The 20,360-nt window shown below is 38.9% G+C and overlaps 2 protein-coding genes across 2 annotated transcripts; both read left to right on the top strand.

Annotated features, from left to right (window-relative positions):
• The first annotated feature begins 2,878 nt into the window (after positions 1 to 2,878).
• On the top strand, positions 2,879 to 11,718 carry abtb1 (ankyrin repeat and BTB (POZ) domain containing 1). The gene is made up of 12 exons (XM_085147433.1): positions 2,879 to 3,109; positions 4,454 to 4,516; positions 4,608 to 4,663; positions 4,802 to 4,946; positions 5,053 to 5,212; positions 5,310 to 5,355; positions 6,376 to 6,492; positions 8,194 to 8,306; positions 8,378 to 8,476; positions 8,591 to 8,758; positions 10,112 to 10,312; positions 10,688 to 11,718. The coding sequence occupies exons 1-12, from the start codon at positions 3,054 to 3,056 to the stop codon at positions 10,892 to 10,894; spliced, it is 1,431 nt and encodes a 476-aa protein (XP_085003559.1). The 5' UTR covers positions 2,879 to 3,053; the 3' UTR covers positions 10,895 to 11,718.
• Positions 11,719 to 17,810: 6,092 nt separating this feature from the next.
• On the top strand, positions 17,811 to 20,345 carry LOC146494626 (uncharacterized). The gene is made up of 2 exons (XM_085147442.1): positions 17,811 to 18,699; positions 19,203 to 20,345. Exons 1-2 carry the CDS (start codon positions 17,872 to 17,874, stop codon positions 19,527 to 19,529), a joined length of 1,155 nt encoding a protein of 384 aa, XP_085003568.1. The 5' UTR covers positions 17,811 to 17,871; the 3' UTR covers positions 19,530 to 20,345.
• The last annotated feature ends 15 nt before the right edge of the window (positions 20,346 to 20,360 follow it).

Below are 20,360 nucleotides of genomic sequence, written 5' to 3' on the forward strand. Positions count from 1 at the left end.
AATAAATAAATATGGGTGTAATGCGCGTATTGCCTCTGTCTGTTACTGAACTGCATGACACAGCACTGTGGCCTTGTATGCCTTGTCTTGGCCTAGTTAAGAGCAGGGGCGATTCTAGGATCAGAGCTTTGGGGGTGCTGAGCACCCAGAGAGCTGCCCAGCCAGGCAAGATAAACCTGTCTCTGTCAGTCCCTGCATCCTTAAATGTTGTCCCAAGTTCTCTCTGACTGTCACATTGGTGCATTTAAACCCCTGCATCCTCCCTGTCCTCATCGTCTGTTGTCTTCATCTCCGTTATCAGTCATCATAATTTTACCATCTCTGTGCAAGTCTGCAAATTTCTTTGTTAAATCATAAGATTCTTAAATTCATCAAATCTCTCTGTGCCTGGGTCCTCGTCACAAAACATGACATCACTGTTTTGTACATTTTAACACAATTTAATCCCCACATTTGTGAAAGAAAAGCAAAACACTTTTTCGAAAAGTCTGTAACAAAATCATCAAATCTGATCAAGGTTATTTAAATGCTGCAAAAGAAGAATGGATTGGAATAAAAAAAAATACATATCCTAACCTGAATTACTGGGGGAGAATAATGAATGATGCTCATAGTGAGTAAGAAGTAAACTGAGTGCATTTTTTGGACACAGATTAACTTTTAATGTGTATGTATAATATAATACAGATACATAAAAAAAACCCACTCCCAAAACAGAATAAATTGTTACAAATAAATTATTACAAAATATTAATAAAAACTATAAAAATGGAGGCAACTTTGCCTGTGGTAGAATGTATACAATGTATGAAAAAATCTTTACTGCAGATACTAATTTTACTAATTTAATAAGACTAATTTTGTGTTGTAAGATTTATGAGTTTCATGCTTTCATAGTGGTACTTAGGAGAGCTTGACATTTTTATCAGGTGGTACACACTGTAAAAAGTTTGAGAAACACTGATAAGTGTATGTGTGCTTTTGGAAAACATTTAAAGCTGCTGTACAGAATCTTTGAAACAAGCTTAAAACATTTTTAGAATATACACAGAGCACTCTGCTTCTCTTTACAGCTCCTCACTCCACCAGGGCTGTTTGGCACTTTCTGATAGTGTGCAAATGTGATATATGTACTGCGGCAGTCATACAGACAACTGGATGGTCCAAAAGCTGGCCTACCTATTACTGGCTGAGGTTTTAGTAGAGTTGTGGCTGAACCACATAAAAATATATCATTAATTTTAATCTCTCCAATCAATTACAATGTTATGTTGGAATGTTGTTAAAGAGGGTCAAAAATGTTTCAACCCAGTTTATTTTGCAGATTCTGTATAGCAGCGTTAATACAGGGAGGACACAACTTCCAGATTGTGAGTAAAATCAGGTTTTTTGTCTTTGTCAGTTTAACAGTTTATATTGTGCCTGTCACTGTTCCCTGTCTGTTTTCTTACCTGGTTCTTCCTGACCTTGTACTTTCTCCTCACATTCACCTCTTTCCTCGCTCCCTCTTTGGACTGACAATCATACACAAATAGATTGTTAAATAGATTCAATAAGATGATAAATTAAATTAATATGAAAAAATACTATTAAGATCACTAATAAAAAAGTCCTCTCTCAGTTTACTTTCAACCAAAAGGCAAACCACATGAACATCTAATAAAAGATAAATATTGAAACACTGATCCAACATTATTCTTGATTGACGGATCATTTGATTTTACACTTTTACCTGAATGTGGCTCCTTTTTTTGAAAAAACATCCTCATATCCATTATGAACCTGGCTGTCTCTCTGTACACAAACACACGCACGCACGCGCACACACAACAGGAGTTATAAGGTTAATGGGCATTCCGTCAGTTAGCTAGTTAATATCCATTTCAAACAGGACAGTGGTAACAACAGCAGGCTACGGAGAATTTAAAGTTTTAGATTTTAAATAGGCTGTATACATTTCAATGTTACAAACAGGACGGTCAAATGTCGCTGATTTTACTACAGAGCAGGACGGATTGTAGGGTAGCAAACATCGTCGGAAAACACGTTTTCAACACTGCAGGTTACCTGGTGTAATGTTTTTCAGCTAAAAAGAAACATGGTCTGACTCCTACCAACTATATAAAGAGTAACTGAAGGTTAAATGCAGCTAACATGTCCTGTTTTAAGCCAGGCACTTACACCTCCGCTCCGTCTCAGCCACCATCGCTCTGGCCTAGAGCCAGAGCAGGGGAGAGCTGGAACAAACCATTTTGGGAGGGGGGGTTATCTATACTTTTGTTGTTAAAATGTTACGTCTCAAACAATTACAGTACTGTATGCTTTTTATATTTTTAGTAGTGTGTCACACAAACAGCAAATATTGTCAAAAAAAAAAAGTAAGAAATCTTTGGGGGTGCTTAGCACCCCCAAAAATGGGCTAAAATTGCCCCTGGTTAAGAGCAAGAAAATAGGGCAAGGTTTGTCTCGTAGTTCTTTGGTCCAATAGCGGAATGAAACATCTTCTGACAGCTGCTTAACCTGATGAAAAGAATGTACTTTAACAAGAGCGAAAGGCGCTATTTTAATTGCATTTTTACCACTTGTTTAAATCACACATAAACGAACGACGTGACGGCATGACGTGTACCGTTCATGTTAACGGCGTAAGCTCGGAAATTCAGCTTTTATATCTTGAGCACGGGTTGCTACTTGTTCAAGTTACGCCTCTGTGGTTAGGATTATCAGCTCATTGTAAAACTTTTAAAATATTTCTATTCATGTGACTCACAAGTAAAAAAGGATTTAGTAGTGCGGACAAAGAATATCATATAGCTGCCGTTTTTGCAGTTATTCCCTTACGTTTGTGAAGTGTACGCTGATGTCACGTGACTGCTGGACCTCTTCGACCAAAACACCGAGGACCCCGCACAGCTTGTCAACAAAAAACAACGGTGACAACTTTCTCAGCGTTCACCGAGCAAAACTCTGAAGCTACAGCAAACCATCACTCACCTGTCCGGTAGACAGGCCGTCTCAATGCATTACAGAGGACCGAAAACACCGCGGCGATTATGGATGTGTACGATTTGTTTAGTAGTTGCAGAAAGGGCGACATTTGTAGAGTCAGGTAACCATCAGCTCTGCTGAGCTTATTATGGCTTGTGTGCTCGATGAGAACTTATTTAACTTTACTGTGTTTGCCGGTGAGAGTTCTTGCATAGATTGGGCTAGCTTCTAGCTTTTGCTTGGCTTTTTCTACAATGCAGTCTTGCAGTTTAACTTCAGTGTTATGTAAATAAACGGGAGTTAACCACAGAAGGCAGTGTTGCTAACAGGAGCCACGATGAGCCAGTTTGTAACTGTAGCTAATTGTGTAGGTCAGCTCCTCGGTGTCCAGACGTAATGATGGCACTAGGTATCAGTGTCGGATGCTCAACCGGATATCTAGTCTCCTGCTATAGGAGAGTTACCCCGAGAATAACGAGGAAACAGCTTGACAGGACAGCAAAACTATGCTTAGCTGGTCGAAGGAATCATCAGTGGTTACAATGAATAAATAAACCAATTGTTGCCGAGTCCAATAAAGGGGGCGTGTCTGTACAGTCATGTGTACTAGAAAGTTTTCATTGGATTCATTGCAGTCCTGTGTTTCCATAGGAATTAAGAGGCCAAATAGCAACCAGGCACTGGTAATTGAGTACACTTGATAATTTGATCACCAGCAAGTGTGAGGAGCTCTATGAAGATTTTAGAGGTTTTAGCGGTTTGCTGGTCTGGAGCATTCACGTGTGTTAACAGAATGTTGCAGTGGACGCCCCAGCAAATTTATCATAGGTTCAGACTGTGTAGTGCTTACAGAAATAAACATTGCACAATCAATAAGACTTCTAGAGCCATGTACTTTAGACAGATTACCATATTTAGACCATAATGTACAGCAGAAAATCAAAAACAACAAACACCTCATACTAGTTGTCAAGCACTGGGATAAAGGGGTGATGATTTGGACTTGTTTTGCAGCCACAGGACCTGGGCTTCTTGCAACAATGCAATCATCAAGTCGAACATAAAATACTCTGTATACCAAAGTATGCCAGAGTCAAATATGAGCCAGCCTAATTATCCAAGCCATCAGAACTGCATGCCTCCAAGTTTTTCAGTTTTACTTATTAGTACTGTAATAAATAAATGCAAATGATTTTGCAAAAGAATGATGTCATAGTCATGAAAGTGGTTCAATCTCAAGCTGAGAAGCTGCTTTTTCAAATTGATTAGAATGAATAAGGGGATTAATTAATCAAACAGAATTCAGTAATTCTATTAGTATCAATAAAATCATTTGTATATACCCTCCTCTTCCTGTGTGACGTATGTATCTGTTTATTTTTATTTAAATCTTTGCGTTTTGTATGGTGAGTCGTGTCTGTGTTTATCGCAGCGCATCACTGTAACCTCTCTGCTCTTTGCCTAGATACCTTGTTGAACAAAGAGATGTTGACCTCAATGTAAAAGATAAATGGGACAGCACTCCGTTGTAAGTACAGTATAGGCAGCTGATGTAATTCTCCCATCAACGCCGGATCATAATCATAACTGCTTTTAATATAAACACTTGTGTGCTTCAGGTATTATGCTTGTCTCTGCGGTCATGAGGAGCTGGTCCAGTACCTGTTGGCTAGTGGTAAGTCACGATCAGTCATAATCAAATAACACAGTATTAAACCGATGTGCTGTGCTTTAGAACTGCTCTGACATATTCTGTTGTATCATTCTAGGCTTTGAAATTCTTGATTTCATTTATTCATTTGTTCTTTTTTAGGTGCCAAGTGTGAAGCCAACACGTTTGATGGCGAGAGATGCATGTATGGCTCCCTGAGCGACTCTGTTCGACGCCTGCTCAAAGACTACAAGTGTGTAAGCATCCGCGCCATGCAGCGGGATGATTTCAACTACTTTCTGCACATGTAAGGGTCATGATTTTTATGTCGAAAAGAAACAAGAAAATAAGAGCAATAACAGGATGTTATAGTACATTTGTCTAATCCAGACATTTCTGGGTTTTTTCTTTAGGTTGCTAGAGCAGGGTCAATATAGTGACGTCAAATTCCTGGTTCACGGACAAACGTTTCTAGCACACCGATGTGTTCTCAGTGCTCGCTCAGAGTACTTCACGGAAATGTTTGAGACCAAATGGAAAGGGAAGAACTTGATCAACCTCAAGCACCCATTGGTAAATCTATATGTTTTCATTAGTGTCCTGTTATATCACCGTGTGTAATTCACAATTTTTAGTTATACTGTATGGATAAAGACTGTTTTGATTTCAGATCAATCCTGCTGCCTTTGGAGCCATTCTACAATATTTCTACACAGGTGGGTGAAAAATATACCAGCTGATCTTTCATGTATCGTACAGGAGAAACCGGTGTTGTTGGGCAGTTCCCTGATGTGAAAGTGACAAGTCCATCCCTGCAAAATAGAATCCACTTAAAAAAAGGGGGGAACAAAATGTTCCGATAGCAAAGATTTACTATATGAAATAATGAGAAACTCGAAAGTAGTAGGATGTTAGTTTTTTTTTTTTTAATAATAAAGAAGTAGGCTCCATTTTCTGTTCCCTATGATTTTTTTTAAACTCAGTCATTTACACAAAACAATCAAATACATGCACAAAGACAAAGCAAAAAATAAACTTGCTAGTGTAGCTGTGCACTGCATTAAGATGCAAACTGAATACAGAGCCATTGGACAAGTAGCATGTCACTTTCCAATAAAGTGTGTTTTTTTCCTCAAGTAAGATAAGATGAGACTATTGATCCCATGGTGGGGAAATTTTTGCGTTACCTCAGCTCAGGTAACGCTTGGCAGAAGGAAATTGCAAAAGATACAAATAAAATACAAACGAATATAAAATAAGTACAATAATACACTATATAGAATGATAGCATACACAGTATGTGATTATGGCTATGGTTGTGGAATTATGCAAGACATAAATTTAACTATTCTACCACTACTATTCCTATGTAAGTAACAGATATCTATAATTATAGACATGTACACGCACACACACATGTACATACATCTGTATACATATACCTGCACACGTCCATACACATAGAAGGTGCATTATGCATGAAGTGGTGACCGTGGATGTCCACAATGTCCAGTGACTCATGACATCGTGATTGAGGAGTTATCGAATCCGCTTTTGGGATATAAATAAATAATGGTAAAATAATTTGATCTTTAAGAAGAAATTGCACACGCTACTCTTTAATGAAATGTTGTAGAAAGCATGCTTGGATGATAGCTGGATTGTATTTAATGTAATATTTTTATAACATGCAAAAATCTTAGTAAGAAAATGTTGTTTCTTTATCTCTGTTTCAGGACGGATGGATATTGATATAAGTCTTGTGGAGGACAGTAGACGACTGGCTAAACAGTGCAAAATGGCAGATCTCATAGAAGAGCTGGAGAATAAATGCAAACAAGTGTATGAATTTGGTAAGGCAAAACTCTTTTTTTATATTTACTTGAGTAATGCACGTACAACTTTAAGCCAGTCTTAAGACACCCCTCATTTCTCTTTTATTGTAATTTTTAAAGAGGTCTTAAGCAATAGTTCTTCAGGCTTTCTTAAAGTCTCTCTCAGGTTTTTTGGGATCATGACAATGAGCCCAAAAAACTCTGCCAGCGTAGTAAAAGCACACCTGGATGATAAAACACAGTGGAGCACTCCCAGAGCCCGGACCTGAACATTATTAAAGCAGTGTGGGATCATCTTGACAGAGAACTGAACAAAAGGCAAGCAACATCCAAAGAACAGCTTTGTCTTTCAAGAAGCCTGGAGAACTATTCCTGAAGACAAAGAGATTACAAGAAAGCTGCCTAAGAGACTTCATGCTGTTGAAGGTAGTCATACTAAATATTGACTTTTAAGCTCGTTCCAGCTCTGTTCGCCTTAAATACTGTATTTCCATTGCATGTTTGCACATGTTTCAATAAATCTCTGGACCTATTTCTGCTTTCGTTAGAAAAATATATAAAAAAAGGAGTGGCTCAAGATTGCATATTACTGATGTAATGCAGTTTTTTCACTTAGCCTCAAAACACCAGACCACCTTTTAATCCCATATGTTTTTATCTAGGACCATGTCCACACTATTATGTTTTCATTTGAAAATGCATCTTTTTCTCTCCTTTCGTCCACATTGAGATGGCGTTTTCGGTCAAGGAAAACGCAGCATTTTGAAAACGCTCTCCAAAGCGGATACATTTGAAAATGGCGTTTTTGCATTGCACTGTGGACAGCGAACCCGGAGCCTTTTCGAAAACGATGACACATTTTAGTCATGCGATGCAATCATATGACCTATTAAACTAAGATAGCGGATTGTATTATACAGCAGTTGTTTTGTTTGCTCTCAATTTTGACAGCCCTATTAAAGATTATGGGCAATCGTGGCTCAAGAGTTGGCAGTTCGACTTGTAATCGGAAGGTTGCTGGTTCGAGCCCCGGCTCGGACAGTCTCGGTCGTTGTGTCCTTGGGCAAGACACTTCACCCGTTGCCTACTGGTGGTGGTCAGAGGGCCCGGTGGCACCATTGTCCGGCAGCCTCGCCTCTGTCCGTGCGCCCCAGGGCGGCTGTGGCTACACTATAGCTTGCCATCACCAGTGTGTGAATGGGTGGATGAATGAATGTGATGACTGAAAGTGCTATACAAATACAGGCCATTTACCATTTACCATTAATATCAGTTTGTACATGCTCCAAATAGCTTTTCTTCAGATTCTTTAATTCTCACTCGCTTTTGCAAATTTGGACCTTTGTGTTATTCGCAGCAACAACTCCACCTCATTGTTAGTCCATTTAAAAAACTCGGTGCTTTTCCTCAACATTTTGCTGGGACGTTTCAAAGAGCTGGAAAGTAAATAAACGACAGACAGAAATGAGGCAGGGTCGAATATTCTTGCGTTTCACACATGCGCAGGACTGGAACGCAAGCGTTTCCAGCCGTTTCAATGTGGACGCGCAACTCTGTGAAAACGACTGATAATGATAGTGTGGATGCGGAGCGTTGTCAGACGACCATTTTCAAATCTATCCGGGCTAGTGTGGACGTAGCCTAGAGCTGTTGTTTTTTTCGCCCACTAATGATGAGTTTTCCATCTTGTCTTGTTTTCTTTCTCTCCTCATATCAAAGTGTCCAATAAACCGGGAATCTGTGTGAAAGTTCTCACCCTCGAGCCTCACAGCTGTCAACTTCAGGAGGAGATGGCTCAGTTAGCAGACTGTGCGCTGCCCACTGAATTAAGGGTGAGGACATCATGGCAGTAAAATAAGTATTTTAGCTGAACACCGCATTCATTCCTGTTGATTCTCTTTAGGTTGGATTTGGTGAGCTTCCCTTTAACAGAGTCGATCGCTTCCCTACTTATCCCGACATCTGCTTCAGAGTCGATGGTTACGATTTCTTGTGCCATAAGGTACGGATGAGAAAATTCTCACAGTGTCTTCTCAGTTACAGTGCAGACCCCCACACCACCGCGGCATAAACATGAATGTGAATGACTGAAGTGCAGTTGTGCGTCTCTCTCCAGGCATTTTTCTGTGGACGTAGTGATTATTTTAAAGCCCTACTGGAGGACCACTTCAGTGAGGGACAGCAGCTCCAGTCTCAGCCCAGCACCCCAGTGATTACTTTACACAACATCTCGCATGAAATCTTTATCCACATCATGTATTACATCTACACAGATGACACTGAGGTTTGTGCACATTCTTTCTTTCTTTGATGTTTGCATCCCTAATAAATCATTCCGCACTTTTTTATTTAGGAAAAAAGGATCTTTGAAAACAAACCCCGATTATAAACACAGACAAACCTGTGTAGTAAAGCTTAATTGTTAAATACCTGAACAATTGTGATCCTGGTGAGGATTTCTCATCATATTGTAAGAGAAGCTTTGCTGTATTGATATGGCAACATCAGAGCCATAGTGGATACAGAGGCTTACGGCGAAAGTGCTTATGAAATAAATATTGTCAAACTAGACAGATTTTTGGGTCGGTGAAACTGAATGTGATGCGTAAAACTGTTGGTTGGCTCTAGTTTTCGACTCCAAGACTAAAAAAAAATCTTAATTGAAACCAGAAATTAGTACAATTTTGGTTAAAATAGGGGAAGGTCCTAATTTTTACTTTCATCTTCTTAAATTAAATTTTTTATTAATTTGGCCTGATGTGAACTACAATTCATAAACTCATAATTGCCTCGTGGGCAAAAAAGGATGTTGACAATAGAGCTTCCAATCAGGAGACAAAGATGAGGACCGTGAAGGAGGTAGATGAAGGTTGGTGTGAAATAGAGGCAGATCATTTGCTGTGGTGACCCCTAGAGGGAGCAGCTAAAAGAAGATCTCTAATGTAAAAAAGTCCTATTAGTAGTATTTTTCACATTTTCTTCCAGTATGCTGTTGAAAGACACGTAACTCACAGAACTTGTACCAGTGAAATGCATACAGCATTTGCATTTCCTCTGCTGGCGCCCTCCGTTGTTAAATAATTCACTGTGGTTTTTTTGTGGAGGCATCCATAAACAGACATGCAGTCAAGTAATAAAACAGATATATTTACATGTTGTAATATCCTAGGCAAAAGAGATCTGGGTTGATTAGTTAGACTTTCTCTGTGTCACAACAGCTCATTTCCACACATCTGGGCCAGTTTTTTTTTATTATTACATAAAGCTGCTATAAGCTTAGAATTTATGATTAAAATGGGAGACATGGAACTGGGCACTAATTAGCTATTTTAATTGTCATATTTGGAATTAGAGCATTAAAATCCACAAGTGACGGCACATTTTGTCTCAGAAGCAGACAAATTCTGAAGAAATGCTCACCAGTGATCTCACACTGTCATCTTGAAATTTCTTAACTCATTTGACAACCTCCCCTGTACCTTAATCGTAAGTTTTGACACTTAAATAAGTGTCACTAAAGATATTGATTTATATGTACAAGGCATCCAAGGGGAGGAAGAATTAAACAACATTGGTATTGCTGTTTTGAATTCTCGTGATAATAATATTCTCCCTGCTGGTTTCTCTGCATGTCCAGCTAATGATGGAAAACGTGTTTGACGTGCTGTGTGTGGCTGACATGTATCTGCTGCCGGGGCTTAAGCGTCTGTGTGGAAAGACGCTGGCTAAGACGATATGCGAGGAAAACGTTCTGCACATGTGGAAGACGGCCAAGCTCTTCCGTCTCTCTCGACTAGAAGATCAGTGCACAGAGTTAATGGCCAAGATCATCGAGCGGGTGCGTGGCAGTGACGGTGTTCCACTGTCAGTGGGTCATAGTTCTTCATTGTATCTGTGCTGTTGTTTATGCTCATATTATATTCTAGTCAAACTCACAAATTCAGCAGGGGATCAAATAATTATTTCCCAGATTATAGGTACCTAAATGCATTGAGTTGTTGATTGGCTAATTAGATGTTTGTGTTAACAACCAGTCGAAAATGCCCAAATGCCAATCATTAATGATGCTTTGATCTCCGTGACCATTTTATAATATTTTTGTTGCTGTTTCAGAACTAGAGCTTATTTTTCCTTAAAAGTGTGTCAGCGTCCCCTGAGTTCTCCATTAGGAAGAATTCACTACTGTCTACTTCTTGCATTCGTCCTATCACAGCTGGTGGAGCAAGCAGAGTTTGCCGAGATGGTCAAAGAGGACGCCGCGTCTTTAGAGAAGCGCCAAGAGACGGACTCGGTCCCCTTGGTGGACGACATCCGCTACCACATCGCCAGCAACGTGCAGACGTACAGTGCAATCGAGGAGGCTAACCAGAAACTGGAAGCCTTGGAGGAGCTGCTGGCGAGGATTAATATTGACTGCTGAGAGGTCTGCAGCTTTGTGATGCAGCTTCAGTGAAAGTGGAGAGTTTTTTTTTAATGGTGGATACTTTGCAAGGAGGTAACAAGCACTTCTAGTAAAACAAAGGTGTAAAAAAAAATGTGCATTTGTATGTTTGCAGTTTTTATTTTATTTTCAGCATATTGCATAGAATATATATTTGAAAAGAGCTGGTTATGTTTGGTGCAGATGTACAGAGAGCTGTTCATTGTGGCTGTTTAACGTTTTTCTGAGAAACATACCAACTGTGACAAAACATATTTTGCAAAATGGGTTCTGAAAAGATCATGTGTAATATATTTACAACAGAATACAAAATGTCTATGCACTGCTAACATGTGTGTTTAATTTAGATGGAAGTTGTGTGCAAGAATTTGAATGTTTAAAAAAATGATAAACAAGTTTACTGAACTTCATTAAATATAATTTTTACGTTTTAAAAAAAGGCAGCTGGTTAAATTGATACTTTCACACTCGAGAAATATTGGCAAAAAAAAGTTTACGTTCGCTTTATCCAGAAGATAATTGAATCTTCTTCTGATCCCTTTGTTTGGTGTTACGTAGAATATTGCTTTATGCCATATTTAATGTGCAGACGCACCTAAATATTAACTGCCCATATTTAGTTGTATTACGCTGCTGTAGTTTGCCTCGCTGTTTGAACAGTGACATTTCTCCGGCATGAATACTTACCCCTTCTAACACAGTAATGCACTTTATTTTAACATGAGAAATCTGTCGCCTAGCGTGTGTACCAGAAAATAACTAACTCTGAATTTTACCAATAAAACACAATATTGCACGCAAGAGTATTGTTTTCTTCAGTTTCTTTAACACGTGTGATTTCTTTTCCTTTTTTATGGTCTGGAGATTATCAATAACCAACAGGATGGATTTCAAATTAAATTTGTTGTTTAGTAGGTGAGCAGTAACCACTAAATTTGAGTTCTCTGACCTTTCATCTGCTTCTAAATTTTATCCAGTGCCATTCCTGCCAGCTCCACTCAGCACCGAATAAATCACACAGTTTAAGCTAATACAGAGAACATTCGAGTTCCATCAATAATATTTCCACCCATCCATTTTCTTCCATTTATCCAGTACGGGGTCGTGGTGGAGAGCTGGAGCCTATCCCAGCTGTGAAAGGATGGAAGGCGGGGCACAGCTATAGCAGGCCACCAGCTTACAGCAGGGCTAACCATTCACACTCACATTCAGTTTAGAATGACCAGTTAACCTATCACCATGGATGTCTTTGGACTCTGGGAGGATGCTGCAGCTCACTGAGAGAACCAATGCGGACATGGCGAGGACATGCAAACTACACACAGAAATTTGAACCTAGGATCTTCTTGCTATGAGGCAACCACAACACCACTGTGCTGCTGTCATGATTTAGATTTGCTTAGTTAAATCTGGGTGGTGACTTCTTTGGCCACACAAGTTACATTCGAGTCTATTTCAGCATTGCTTTGCAGGACAGCCTCACAGAGCTGTTGAGGTGAATGTGACCTGATGTAGTCTCCTTTTCCTTAGAAAAAAATAAGATTCCAGACAAAACATTTTTTTATTCCATAATAACATGGGATAGATAGTATTACTGCTAAGAAGAGGTTTGCTGGGTTTTAGATCCAGCCTTAAATAAAAGAGGGAAACAAACTCTTTCCTTTCCACTTGTTTCATTCGTTCATTAACAAAAAATGTCATTGTACATTTCTTTGATTAGAGGAGCAAATTAAGACACCTAAGGCACCTGAAGATGGCGCCATTACTCAAGATTATCACTAAACTGGGTCCGTTGCTGTGAGTTTCACCACAGAATTGTTGTTTCACTGACCCTTTTATTTGTGGGAAACAAATAATTCCTTCATTGGGGTCTTCAAACTCATGGGAACCTTTTCTTAATGGCACTGTGTTACTGTTTTTCCAAATGGCTTCATTATCACGAGTTCTCAACAGTGCCAAGAAGGGCTGTAAACAACTTAGACATGACTGTGCTAGCTGTGATTTAGATATGTGTGTATGTCAGTTACTGTACTTGTTCTATAGTTTACAATTCACATCCCGGTGGGCGCATTAAGCTTCTTGTCCAAGAACTGAAGACAAAACTCTGCGTCAACTTACTGAAGACGTGTTAGGACACATTAAAGTGCCGTTCACACCAAAGGCTAAGGGGTATCCTTTAGAAAACAAAACCCTTGGCTTCCAGCCAGTATCTTAAAGGCTTAATTTGCTGAAAAAGACTAGAATACACAATACAAGCAGTTATTAAGCCAGCACCTCCATTTGTAAAGGTTTACGTGTTGTTCCTAAGCAACTTGGTCTTAGTCGTGAATGGAAAAATACATTCAGTACCATCCTACAATGTCAGACAATGGATGTGTACTCAGGGCCCAACAAGAATATATATATGTTCAAAGAACTATCCTCACTTTCCCTGAAGATTGTTCAGCACTGGAACTTCACACGTTCACATGTTCATTTATCTCCACAGTCAGCAAACCTCAACAAGCCAATGCCTGAAAACCGTGAACTCTGATCGAGACTGCCTGGTACTAGCTAAATCTGACTTTTGACTGGAGGGATATCAAGGTGGGTTAAGTGCTGTGTATCTGCTGACCCAGGTGTAAATAAAAATCTTTGGTTTTTATCAAAATAATTAAACAGCTATTCAGTGAATTGTTCTTTGATGTGGTGAGATTGAAGAACTTTTCTTTCAGAGAAACCAGTAGTGGAAAGTTTTCACTTACTTTTCACTCATTTCATTAAAAAATTAGCCAGCGGACAAGCCCGCAGAGCCCTATACATGGAGAATGAATCCTAATGACTTTGGCAATCCCCTGATTGTTACTGTAGTTTAACCATGGAGGTTACCTTTGAAGTTTTGAAATCGGGCATTACTTTGGTTGAGAAAGTCACCTTTAAGGCCAGTAACAGATGGCTAACTCACAGCTGTCTGACTTGGTGCTGATTAGGGTTTCTCAGGGATTACACAACCCTTAGTTTTTTTCAGCTAACTTGAATGTTGTGGTAAGCGCAGCAGCAAAAACATTCTTTGTAGCCTGTTGAGCAATTTATCAGATTCTCCCTTTGCCCTTTGTCACAGTATCATTTGGAGTAGTTTGCAAATGGACTTTACTATCAGTGGATCTCATTCACACCTAGCATGAATCGGGTTTTCTGATTCAGGAGTCTAACGGTGGTGCATAATATGCACCTCTATGCAGCTCATTAGCAGCACCAGAGGTAAAAAAAAAAAAAAAAAAAAAAATCAAAATCAAATGTCAATGTGACATTAGGAAGTTTCTCAGTAACATGTTTTGATATGATCAAGCACTTCTAACTGCAATTTTAATAATAATTTCCGTTTCAAATCCACTTCACTGCACTGGAATGCTGGCGCATCAAATGGCTACTCCAAAACAGTTATTGTTTTTATTGTTTTTTTCCGTATCCAAGTTATGACTCATATATCTGTCATGTGTCCAGTACAAACCTTTAAAAAAAACCTTGAAGGGAGGATGAGGGGATGAAATCTCTCAGCTCTTTAGTCATGCCACCTTGTGACTCATCGAGACTTCAGTGTGACAACTGGAGCCATCTGGAATGGCAGAAATCATCGAGGCAAAGGGAGAAATGGCTGCACTTTCTGGCCTTTGCACAACATCAGTACAAGGTATTGGCTAGAGGCGGGTGTTAATCAATCAATAACAAGTTGGTGAGAACCAGGCAGACTATAGTTATGGTTTAAAGCACATCAGCTCAACCATGCACCAAAAATCTCAAGAGACTGCCACATTTTATTTTGGCATTATCTCCCAACTTGGTTTCGCTGTTTCATTATCTAATGCCACTTCAGGTGCTACATGGATGACGTGTACAGAACATGCAGAGTTGTGTCATTCACACCATCTGTCTGCCCGCCTTTCCAACAAGCTCCTCTTGGTGTTCTCCTGCTGCACATGTAGCTAACATGTTTGGATTCATTTATATAGTGGAGCAGATGGAAGAGGTTGCAGGTGGCCGATAAGATGAGCAAATAAGATGTGTGTGTGTAAAGTAGGCCACTCTTTCTTTACTTTATCACTTTATTATTCTCTATTTTATTACTTTTCAGTGGTAAATATAATATGCATTACTCTGTCATATGTATTTGATATGTAGTTACTTTGCAGAAATATATTTCACTTAAGTTTAACAAAAAAACAGCTATAATAAGTCCTTTATTCAAAGTTTGCAAAAGTAAAATTGATCTGAACAAATATATACAATATAGTGGCTATTTATACCCACCAGCTACTTTATTAGATACGGCTTTCTAGTTTTGATGTTGGACTGCCTTTTGTTTTCAGAATTGTCTTTTAAGGCTTAGATTCTGCAAGGTGCTGGAAACGTTCCTCAGAGATTCTCGTCCATATTTACATGACAGCACCACACAGTTGGTGCAGATTTGTTGGTTGCACATCCATGATATATACTTTATCACCTGTTCCTCACTGTGATGTTCAAGAAACCAGATTGGGATGATTTGAGCTTTCTGACATCATGCACTATCCTGTTGAAAGTAGCCACCGGAAAATGTGTACATGATTTTCATGAAGGGATGGACAACAAATAAAATCACAAGCTGCTGAATATCGACAGCAGCTGTCACATCGTTCAGCTGTGGTGGAGAACAATCATAAAGTATTAAATTAAATTAAATGAAATATATTTGCCTCAAAATAGATGTAGCGTTTGCACATGTAACACTCAGAGATTATTTTGCATGGTTTTGTCAGTCATTTAAACAAGAAAAAAGAAAGGCACAATGAAATAATAAAAGAATAACAGTAAGGGAGAATACAAGAGAAAAACTGTTTGTTTTTTGTTCCAGTAAAGGATCTTTTATACCTCTACCTTTACCACGTCTTGTAATTCTGTGATATTTTACATGATTCCATCATCATAACATCAAGTTTAACCATGACGTTAAAGGTATCATCTGTAACCATGTTCTGTGACTGACAGACCTGCACATTTGTGACCTTGTCTCTGAGTATTGACATGTCCTTGCAGGTGTCAGACATAACTCACAGCTGCTGTCACTGCCAATACCCTAATTTGCTATTAGTTGGAGATTACCACCTTAGTGAGAGACAGAGAGGGGGAGAGTGGTAAGCCCATACTTATCCAGTGACTGACCTGAAAGGCTTTGTCTCTTTCATGTCTTTGCTGTAGCTCACATCCCACTTTTATAATTTTCTGGACAAATAAGCATTTAAAAAGATGCAGGTGCTTCTGATGCACACAATATAAAATTTGCACAATTTTCTTCCTTGCACTGTAGTTACAGTCCTTGTTTGGCAACAGAAAAAGCCTGTGCTTACATTTTGTTAGAAAGACTTGGGACTTTCGCCGGCTTAGTGTAGTCCCAGCCAGCCATTATGTAAGAAATGGCATCATCAGGCCTAAACACACTTAACTGAACGACAGGTTCCCGCCTGGAAGATCTCTTTATTGGATTGCCTTGATATGAGAGGGTTTCAGCAGACACTCATTTCCCCCACATTTCCACTGTTGTGTCAAATTCAAACACCAGGCAATAAAAACTCTTATAAACTTTCATAAAGACCGATTGCAGCTTGAGCTTATCAAACAGGAATTCTGTTTATCTCCGTGCTCTGTGTGGAGGCTCTGCTTAGAAGTGTTACAGTCAGATGCTTACACTTAACATAGCCACGGTAATATGGGATTAAGCCTTACACGCTCCCTTTAAGTATTAGCAGTTTGGGGACAGACAGCGAGCAGTGGTCGTATTAGTCAGCTTTGTCGAAGACAGGGAGCTCTCAGAGAACGCTGAGTAAATATATCCGGCAATCTGCTAATCACAGAAACAAATCTAAGCTGCAGTAAAGGTCGTTCTTCGCAGTCGGGTCTGTCCGATGTGCTGTTGGTCAGATATGTGTTCACTTTATGCTCCATTATTTCTACATTTACTTGTTTGTGTACAGTACAACATCATGTTCATCCTGAGGTGAGTCACAAGGTTGCCAGCAGCGAACACAGCCATCTCTGCAGAGTGATACAGTCTCTGCATGTGAGACGGGATTACACTGTCACCATGTGACTGTTTTGCCCTTAGACAGACCTCTAACGAAAGACGGGCTAAATCCGTCGAGGACAACAACCTTTGGCCCTGAACTCTTCAAATGTAAACACACAGGTGGAATATCTGTGAATATACGGTTCAAACCTGACAAACGCGCCGAGTTATGAAGTGTAACCTGCGAAGAGGAGAGGTTCATGCTAGTTCTGCTTTGTTTGGTTAAAACAAAGAGTTTCCACAGATGTATATGAAGCACTGATGCAACTCAAAAACCTTTTTTTTCATGCAGATAAAAACAGTAAAACAGAAGAATGTGCAACATACTTTTTTCTCTTATAGTTTGCATTTCCTCTTTTTTGCTTCAAATATTTAAAAAAGAACAACCACCAAACCCCAATTTCTTAAATTTAGGTTTCAGGTTTGTGTGGCTTTGTTACTTATTCAGCATCAGATTATTATTGATAAACCAGAATTTTCACATCTATTAATTTATTCAGAGTTAAAGTCACTCATCTACGGAAGCGTAGAGCTGCCACCCAGGCAAAAGAAAAATACAAGTGTATCACGTTATAACGTGAAACGTTTATTGTTCTAACAAGATACTTTTCACGTTTGTACAATATACTATCACGTTTGTACAATATACTTTTCACGTTATTACAATATACATAATTATCACGTTCGTACAATATAATTATCACGTTCGTACAATATAAATATTATATTGTACGAACGTGATAATTATATTGTTTGAACAATAAAGTTTTCACGTTATACCATATATTTTATTGTTCGAGCATGATATATTGCCGTAAAACTATGGAAGCGTAAAACATAGTGAAGTGGGTGACAGTGCAGATCAAAGTGCGAGAAAATGGCTCGTTTATTGGAATTAATTAAGTTCTATTTTATGCTTGGATTGAGGCATGGGGAGATTTTGCTGTTATTGAGCAGTTTGGACAGTATTGTGATAAGCATGCGGACACTTAGAAGAAACCTAAAACGCATGGGACTGTACAGGAGAAAGAATGAGTCCGATCCGATTGAGGTGGCACGATTTCTTATTGATCAACTGGAGGGACACGGGAGGCTCCATGGATACAAACTACACCACCTGAACTGCATTCAGGCAGGTTATGTTGTCACGCAGAGTACTGTGAGACATTTACTGAAATATCTTGACCCTTACGGTGTTGAGCAACGACGCAGAAATCGCCTAATGCGACGCACGTATGTAAATCCTGGACCAAATTTCATGTGGCATGTTGACTCCTATGACAAACTGAAGCCTTTTGGAATCTGTATAAATGGAGCTATTGATGGCTTTTCTAGAGTTATGATTTGGCTTCATGCCTATTCAACAAACAATGATCCCAAAGTCATTGCTGGATATTTCATAGCAGAAGTTGAAAAGAGGATGGGAACACCTGCTAGGATTCGCTCTGATTTGGGAACAGAAAATGTCATAATGGCCGAGATACAACGATTCTTGCGCTGGACTATGGATCCGAACGTCAGAAACTGTTTTATTACTGGATCCAGCAATCACAATCAGCGTATTGAAGGCTGGTGGGCCTTTCTGAGACGACATCATGCTCAGCACTGGATAAATCGTCTCCAGGAACTAAAAGACCATGACTGCTTTTCTGGATGTTTTTTGGACAAGCAGCTCATATTGTTTACGTGCCTGAACGTCATCGAGGTATGTAACCATGTTTATATTCTTTTAATGAGTCATTGTGTGTGTGTGTGTGTGTGTGTGCGTGTGTGTGTGTGTGTGTGTGTGTTAGAGAGAAAGAGAGACACGGAGAGAGAATAAAAAGTTTGCTTTAACACCCACCATGCACCGTCCCTATTATCACTGCGTTCAGGATATGAAAGAATGCATATTTCACTGGCCAGAAACATAAAATCACACTGTCTAAAACAATTCACGTTTAATAATTACTTTAAATTTTACACAGTATCACGTGTCTACCACTGTTATTCTTGTTGTTGTTGTTGTTGTTGTCTTATTTTTGATAAACTCTGTTTTTCTGACTGTCACTGTGTGGTGCTTTTGATTGATTGATCGTACTTTATTCATCCCGAGGGAAATTGGGTTAAGGCTGCCAGCCGTGCCAGCGCCGTTTTGGGTAACATGTTGAGCCAAGAGAAATGTGTTCTTTTACTGATATGAGATTTTTAATTTTTAATATTTAATAGGAGGAGCTGCAGCAAGTTGCACATATGTGGAACACCCACATAATACGCAGAAGCAGAAATGCAGTTGCTCCAAGTGGACGTCCGATTCTCATGTACACCATCCCTCATCTCTTTGGAGGACAGGATCATCTGAAAGAGGTTTCTCGGGAGGCAGTGGATGCTTGTAAGCAAGAATGTCAACAGAGAGGACCTTATACCTGTGATGAAACCGTTTTCAGCTTGTGTTGCCTCATAATGTCAGAGAACTTCTTACTTCCACCAAGCACAGCAGATGAATCCATTGAACTGTATCTCTTCCTGAGAACCTATATACTGAAGGACTTATAAACCTAAATATAATTGGGCTTTGGGAATTTTTATGCACATATTTTTTGGTACAATGTTTTATTTGTGCAATAAACAATAGAAAAGACAATCATTATTATTTTGTTTGGATTTTCGGTTGAAGATAGTAGCAAGCAAGCATGTCTAAATTTATTTAACCAAATCTGCGTACTCCAGTGAAGAATCAAAATTAAAGCAGGTCCTTGTATTTGTATTGCTTTTCTTTTTTTAAATATTTTGACTGAGGCATTTATGCAAAAAACAGGCGTTTGCTTCCCATCTAAAGAAAACATCTGACACCTGTTTATTAATTGAAATGAGAACATTGAAGTAAATGCTTGAATACGCAAAATGTTTTAAAAATAAATCAGTAGAAAGACTTGCATTGAATAATCTCAACCTTTTGGCATTTCCAATTATTTTTTAACTGAATTTCTATTATATCTGATTTCTGTTTTAAGACTGTCGAAAAAACATTTTTTAAACTGCTGATCCTATACATTCTCATTCATGAAATATTGTTTTCAATTTTACTGAACACACTGTGCAACTGCTATTCATCCACGAACAGTTTCTTGTAAACTGGTAAATGTAAAAATTCTGCATTATTTAATAATTAACAAACACTGTTAGATGTTAGCCTCCCTTTTATTTGTGTTCAAGGACAAGAAAACACAGACTCTTGATAAACACTACAAAACTTAACTTATGTGCCAATTTTCTGTCTTTTATTCCAGTCAACTATTGCATCAAACACATTGCCTTCCAAAGTTATTCCCTTTAAATATGTTCTAAACAAATGACTGGTGGAAAGGTAAAAAAAAAAAATACTTG

Source organism: Neolamprologus multifasciatus, chromosome 20 (assembly GCF_963576455.1).
Source record: "Neolamprologus multifasciatus chromosome 20, fNeoMul1.2, whole genome shotgun sequence".
NCBI lineage: Eukaryota > Metazoa > Chordata > Actinopteri > Cichliformes > Cichlidae > Neolamprologus > Neolamprologus multifasciatus.

What these genes read in the sequence shown, in the direction of transcription:
- abtb1 (XM_085147433.1), top strand. Translation starts at nt 3,054, where the DNA reads ATGGATGTGTACGATTTGTTTAGTAGTTGCAGAAAGGGCGACATTTGT. An exon ending in TCAACCTCAAGCACCCATTG is followed by an intron (nt 5,213 to 5,309) that starts GTAAATCTATAT and finishes TTTTGATTTCAG; the next exon opens with ATCAATCCTGCTGCCTTTGG. An exon ending in ACGATTTCTTGTGCCATAAG is followed by an intron (nt 8,477 to 8,590) that starts GTACGGATGAGA and finishes GTCTCTCTCCAG; the next exon opens with GCATTTTTCTGTGGACGTAG.
- LOC146494626 (XM_085147442.1), top strand. Translation starts at nt 17,872, where the DNA reads ATGGCTCGTTTATTGGAATTAATTAAGTTCTATTTTATGCTTGGATTG. An exon ending in CGTGCCTGAACGTCATCGAG is followed by an intron (nt 18,700 to 19,202) that starts GTATGTAACCAT and finishes AATATTTAATAG; the next exon opens with GAGGAGCTGCAGCAAGTTGC.